A 7,142-nucleotide genomic window follows, 5' to 3' on the forward strand; every position below is an offset into this window, starting at 1 on the left:
AGGCTTGCGTCTTTGCTTTATATTTTTTCAATCAGGTTGACATGCGGTCCAACCGAATATTTGATATAATGCTTTTATAAATGATTTCCATCCATATAGTTTGATCTCTCTTCTATTTCTACTTGTGAGTACTTGCTAGTATGACTTTCTTGCACTACTAGTATATAATCTTTTTCTTTCATTAACTTCAAAATCTAACCACGTAAATATTCTGTATGTCCTTGGCCGGAAAGATGAACAGATACGAAGATCAGAACTGTTATTCTTTTCTTTATTGAATTACAAAAGTAAGTCACCCATAAAAATAAATGTTCTTGGCCGCCACTAAAATTGGTTCATTTGCTCTAACAAGTTCGACCGGTCTATGGATTTGGGAACCGCTCAAGGATTAAGGCTAGACTGGAAGAGGCGGAATGCTTTGTTCATTTTTGAAGAAGTTAGAGGGATCAATGCTTGCCTTCGCTCGCAATAGTCGGTCCAGATTGCCCTTGAAATACTTACCCCCATACACTCTAGCACTGCTATTAAGGATCGTACGATTATTACTCGAACTTGCAATACCGATATCAAGATCCCTATAGTTGAGAAAAGCCTCCCTTGGGGACTTCGATACGTACGGTGTCATCATCTCGTACAGGGTTCTTGAAAAATTAAGATAATAGTTCTTAGCCTCTATTCCTTCTTCCACCCACAGCACGAAATACTGTATTTTGAATATGTTTCCAGCCCTGTGTGGGAATGGAGTTTCTGACTCTGAAATCTCACTCATCCTTCCTCCATAAGGATTCCATTGCATAAATACCTTTTCTCCTTCAATCAACAACTTCCATATCGATTCTATGCCACTCTTTGGAATCGGTTCCTTGACATAATCAGATTTGCTTTTGAAGAAGAAATCTGCCTTGGATGGCCTGAGTAAAGCATCCGTGGGAGTTCCAGTGGGGAAATTCGCCCAGAAAAGTGTAGACTCAATCCAAGGCATTTCACTGCAGTCATTTTGCTGCAATCTTAGCTCAGGAAGCTTCTCATTCATCAAAGGGAGAAGTCTTTTAGATTTCCCCAGAAAGTGGCCAATGAAAGAAACTTGCACAGTCTTCTTGTCCTCATGACTTCCATTCACTACTTGTGGCATTACCCTTATGAAGAGGTCTTTTGGTAGTTTGTCCGCAACCTGTTGCCAACGATAAACAACATCTGTTGCATTCTGTTCTAATGTCCTTTTAACGTTGAAAACTGTCACCATGGATGGAACTCGTACCAACTTTATCTTCCACGAAAGAATGACTCCAAAGCTTGCTCCGCCACCTCCTCTAATGGCCCAAAACACATCCTCTCCCATTGATTTTCTGTCAAGGATCGATCCATTGACAGTGACTATTTGCGCATCGATAATATTATCTATAGAGAGGCCATACTTTCGCATCAGATTTCCATATCCACCACCAGAAAAGTGTCCACCCGTGCCTAGGCTAGGACACACCCCGGCGGGGAAGGCATGAACTTTGCTTTTCTTGGCGATTCTATAATAAAGCTCGCCAAGAGTAGCGCCAGCCTGAACCCATGCAGTCTCGGATGCCATATCAATGTCTATAGCACGAAGATTGAACATGTCAAGGACTAGAAATGGAGTATTCGATACGTACGAAAGGCCCTCATAGTCGTGGCCACCACTTCGAATCCTGGTTTCCAAGCCATAACGCTTTGCACAAACAATAGTTGCTTGGACATGAGATTGGTGTTGGGCAGCTATAATAGTGAGGGGTTTTGGGGTCGCAGATGTTAGAAATCTGCGGTTTTTTATATGAGAGTTCAAAACTGAGAGAAAAGAGGCATTGTTGGGGGTGTAGATGGTCTCAGAGATTGGGTGGAAGATTGAAGAATGATTTGAAAGGCATCGGAAAAACATGTTTAGATTAACTTGCTCTGAATTTGTACATGAGACTGAGAACAGAATAATGGCGAATAATATTGGGAGTGAAGGTGGGCATGAGGCCTTCATCTTGTTTGGAGTAGATCAGTTCCTTTGCCAATTCGTTGCGAGCTCTTGTTATTCCCAAGATCAGGGATCAATTGCCGGTGTTTAAATCAACGATCGACTTAATTTTCATTTAATGCCAATTTCGCTGCATGTTATTTATAAGCAATAATAATTTTCTAAATCCAACAAATTAAGTAAATGAGCTGTCAGTTTTATTCCCCTCTTTAATTTCTGCATATATATAGGACGTATAATTAATATGCAAAATTTTGAAATTTATTTATGAAATTAATTTCTAAAAAATAGCTTCATGTCAGTTTCTTACAAGCGGTTTTAATTATTTGGAAATGTCGATAACGTTACCATAAACTTCCCGTTGTAAATTAACTCCCCGTCCGTTGAAATTTGAACATCCTGTTTGCCCCTAATGGCAAGAAAATCAGTAATTAAAGGAAGATATAAAATGAAAGGTTTGAAAATGAGATATTAATCTTAATTATGTACAGATCTTGCATTTAAAAATGAGATATATATCCTCTGTGTGCTTTGAAACTTTCCACTATTCGCTCTTAATTCCATTTTGGAATAAATCTTCTTTCCATGCACTAAGATTGTTGTTTCGTGTGAAAACTTTTGCATAATGGTATTCATTTAGATGACAATATTAATTAATAATGTGGTATAAACTCTCCTTCGAGGTTTATGGTTGGCAAAAAATGCTGCAAGTTTAAATATCACTTTCCCTCGATTGAAGCTCTTAAGCAAAAGGTCATGCATGGCTTAAGAGAGATTTTTTTCTTTAAAAAAAGAGATTGATATCCCAATTTTATCGATAATCCTAATTTATGACGGATGAATACTCTTTAAAAAAAAAGAAGAAACTTGGGATCAGTTACAAGAATAATGTGATACCCCCTGTTGAGGAAATATCAACCATACATTCGGTTGTGTTTATTGTATTATAAATAGGGAAATACAAGTGTGATGATAAGAGGAAACATAACAAACCGATAAGATGAAAAATTCAAAATAGATTACAATTGGAAACTAAGTTTACTGAAACTGAAATACTAGTTTCCGACTTTTCCTATGTCTTCAACTTGATCCTTATCTTCACCAACTGCCTTATCCTTAACACGCCCCCGCAAGTCCAATGAAGTGGCAACTACATTGAGCTTGGATCGAAGAGATGCAAATCTGAATGAGGAAAGAGGTTTTGTAAATATATCAGTTAGTTGATCCTTTGACGACAGAAATTTCACCTCAATTAGTTTCTTGGCTACCATATCCCGCACAAAGTGAAAATCAATTTCGATGTGCTTCGTGCAAGCATGAAAGACTGGATTAGATGATAAGTATGTAGCTCCGATGTTATCACACCATAAGATGGGAGGAGCTGATATTCTAAAACCAAGTTCCTTCAGTAAGGATTGAAGCCATTGAAGTTCAGCAGCTGTATTCGCAACTGCCTTATATTCCGCTTCAGTACTGGATCGAGCAACGGTTGCTTGCTTTTTGCAACTCCATGATATAAGATTTGGCCCAAGAAAAATACAAAAACCTCCAGTGGACCGTCGATCATCACAAGACCCTGCCCAGTCAGCATCTGAAAATGCTTGGAGGGTTTTGTTGCTTGACTTGCTAAATACAAGACCATGATTAATGGTCTGTTTTAGGTACCGAAGAAGTCTTTTTATAGATTGCCAGTGAGCAAGTTTTGGTTTATGCATGAACTGAGATAGTTTGTTGACTGTGAAAGCAATGTCTGGCCTAGTGACTGACAGGTATTGTAAAGCACCAACTGTGCTACGGAAGAATGTTGGGTCACTAAAATCTTCACTATCAAAGGCACTCAGATTAGTAGTAGTAGCCATGGGAGTACTAATGGGTTTTGCTTCATGCATTTTTGTCTTTTGAAGGATATCCATGATATATCTATTCTGAGATAGTATAATCTGCCCATCGGACTTGATGGCTTCAATGCCCAAAAAAAAATTTAGACTGCCCAAATCTTTGATTGCAAAGTCACTATGTAGTGATTGTAATAACTCATCAATGGCATGTTTGTCTGAGCAGGTGATCAAAATATCATCCACGTAAATAAGAATATACATAGTGAACGTAGATGAGGTATGAATAAACAGCGAAGGGTCTGAACGTGAGCCATGAAAACCAAGCTCCAAAAGCCGATTACTGAGGCGTGAGAACCACGCCCGTGGGGCTTGTTTTAGGCCATACAGAGCCTTTTTCAATTTGCAAACGTGATTTGGAAATTGTGGATGTGTGTATCCTTGAGGTTGTGTCATGAAAACTTCTTCTGTCAGTGTACCATGTAAGAAAGCATTATGTACATCAATTTGTCTAATTTCCCAGCTTGAAGAAATAGCAATAGAGAGAACGGTTCTTACTATGGTGGGTTTAATCACTGGACTGTAAGTCTCTGAGAAATCTACTCCAGCTTGTTGAAGATAGCCCTTGGCTACTAGACGTGCTTTGTAGCGTTCCACATCGCCATTAGCTTTCCGTTTGATTCGATAGACCCATTTTGAGCCGATTACATTTCGGGCATCAGTGGGAGGTACAAGAATCCATGTACCATTTCTGAGTAAGGCATCAAATTCCTGATTCATAGCTTGTCTCCATTGAGGGTGCTTGACGGCGTTGGTGTAGCACGATGGTTCGGTGATAGTTGAATCAGATTTGGCAATTAGGGCTTTTGGAAGAGGGTATCGGATGGTGCCATCTGTGCGTGTTTTGGGTTTAGAAATGTTGTGTTTTGAACGAGTGAGCATAGGATGTTGGGACGGACGAGAGTGTGAGGTTGATTGAGTGCAGGGGATTTCAGAGGGATTCGGCGCAGATGTTTCGAGTGGGAGTGAGGGAGACGGGTTGGGGAAGACGGGTTGAGAAGATGAAATATGTGTTTGGGCTGGAGCGGTTTGAGATGATGAAGGATCGGACTGGACCGAAGAGGCTTGGGCTGGATCTGGCGAGACCGATGCCAACGGGGCCGGTTCTGCTGCACGAGACGAGTAGATAGTGGACTTTAAATTTGGAATAATGAATGGGACCGAGTGACTTATTTGACGAGGAGCAGATGGAGTTTTATACGGAAATGATGACTCTTCAAAAATAACATCACGAGAAATGATTATTTTTCCTGTGAGTTGGTTGAGACATTTGTATCCTTTGTGATTAGGACTATACCCAAGAAAAACACAACAAGTAGATCGAGGTTGTAACTTGTGGCGATTATATGGTCGAATGTTAGGCCAACAAGCACAACCAAACACACGAAGAAAAGAATAATCTGGATTTGTGTGAAAAAGACGAATGAAAGGTGATTGATTTTGAGACACGGTGGATGGCATTCTATTTATTAAATAGCATGCTGTAGCAAAAGCATCATCCCAGAATTGAAGAGGAACTTGACTGTGAGTTAAAAGAGCCAAACCAGTTTCAACAATATGACGGTGTTTACGTTCAATAGCACCGTTTTGTTGATGAGTGTGAGGACAAGACCTGCGATGGGAAATACCAAGAGAGGCCAATAATGTGGAAAGTGAACGAAATTCACCACCCCAGTCAGATTGAACAGATTTAATTTTGCAATTAAATTGTCGTTCCACATAAGGATGAAATTTTTGAAAAACTGTAATAACATCGCTCTTGCAAGTTATGGGATAGAACCACGTGTACCGACTATAGGAGTCAAGAAAGGTAACATAATATCGAAAACCATTATGAGAGAGAATAGGAGACGGGCCCCAAACATCACTATAAATTAATTCAAGTGGTGCCGAGGCACGATTACATGACTCAAAAAAAGGTAACTGACGACTTTTAGAACTTAAACATGCGGAACAAGATGGACTAGACTTAGACACGGTTACTGGTAAGGAAAATTTTGACAAAACATGACGAACAATTTTAAATGCTGGATGACCCATTCGAGAGTGCCACTGAGGAAGAGAAGCTCTTTCACCAATGAGTGCAGATGGAGAAGAATTTTTATTGGTCATGGAGAAAGGATAAAGTCCATTCTTACTCGGCCCGTGTAGTAGAATTTTCCCTGTTGGTCGATCCTTCACAAAAAAATAAGATGGATGAAATTCAAAGAAAGTATTAGTAGATGCAGTGAATTTTTGAACGGAAATTAAATTCTTGGTAATTTGTGGCACATGAAGAACATTGTGAAGTAGAAAAGAGATTGTAGGAGTTGAAAGTTTTGAAGAGCCGAAATGTGTAATATTCAAACCAGTGCCATTTCCAACGAGGATTGTATCTGGGCCAGTATATTCTTCAGCATTAATATTGAGATTTGAAAGATCTGAAGTCAAGTGATGAGTAGCACCCGTGTCTGGATACTAGTCCAAATCCCTTGTTGAAGATGAATCAGTGTAATACGCTTGAATAGAAGACGGATCACGTTCATAAGATTCATCATAGCGATGATAACACCTCAAGGCAGTGTGTCCCGGTTTGTTACATACCTGACAAACGGGACGAGACTCAGAAGAATTTTGGCTGCGACCGCGACCTCTCCCACGATTAAAACGACCATGGGTACGAGCGCCAGAATTGAAGGTAGAAGCACGCTCAGAACTGCGTCCACCACGAGACCCACGCGAACGGGAAGTGAAATTCGCACTACCCAGGGTGAGATCATTTGGTGAGTGATGATGCTCCAACCGAATTTCATGCGCTATGAGATGCCCATAAAGATCCTCCAACGAAAGTGGGTCTACCCGAGTTGTTACAGATGTAACAAAAGAATCAAATTCTGGTCCGAGACCCGCAAGTAGAAATGAAACCAACTCAAATTCATTGAGTGGTTGATCAACAGCGGCTAGTGTATCTGCAATGGTGGTGAATTTGTGAAAATAGTCAGAGACGGAAGAGCCACCTTTCTTGAGTGTAGCTAATTGATAATGAAGATTCATGGATCTAGCACGAGATGTGGAAGTGAACATCCTTTCCAGCGTCGACCAGACTTGATGAGAAGTGTGGCATTTGATAACATGAGCAAGAACCGTTTCAGAGAGGGACGAATTCAAGGCGGAGAGAATTAGTTGATCTTGCATAATCCAGTGCATGAACGCAGGATTAGGGACGGTTTGATTTGTTGTAGTAGTAATCATTGGAGAAGGACAAACCGACGAAC

General features: G+C 40.2%; 1 protein-coding gene across 1 annotated transcript; it reads right to left on the reverse strand.

Moving 5' to 3' along the window:
* Positions 1-240: 240 nt before the first annotated feature.
* Positions 241-2,070, reverse strand: LOC109021856 (berberine bridge enzyme-like 17). Its single transcript, XM_019004584.2, has one exon. It carries the CDS (start codon positions 1,997-1,999, stop codon positions 395-397), a length of 1,605 nt encoding a protein of 534 aa, XP_018860129.2. The 5' UTR covers positions 2,000-2,070; the 3' UTR covers positions 241-394.
* Between the last annotated feature and the right edge of the window lie 5,072 nt (positions 2,071-7,142).

The sequence above is a fragment of the Juglans regia genome, chromosome 3, assembly GCF_001411555.2.
Source record: "Juglans regia cultivar Chandler chromosome 3, Walnut 2.0, whole genome shotgun sequence".
Classification (NCBI taxonomy): domain Eukaryota; kingdom Viridiplantae; phylum Streptophyta; class Magnoliopsida; order Fagales; family Juglandaceae; genus Juglans; species Juglans regia.

Excerpts from the sequence above, each read along its gene's own strand:
- LOC109021856 (XM_019004584.2), bottom strand. The coding sequence starts at position 1,999 with ATGAAGGCCTCATGCCCACCTTCACTCCCAATATTATTCGCCATTATT.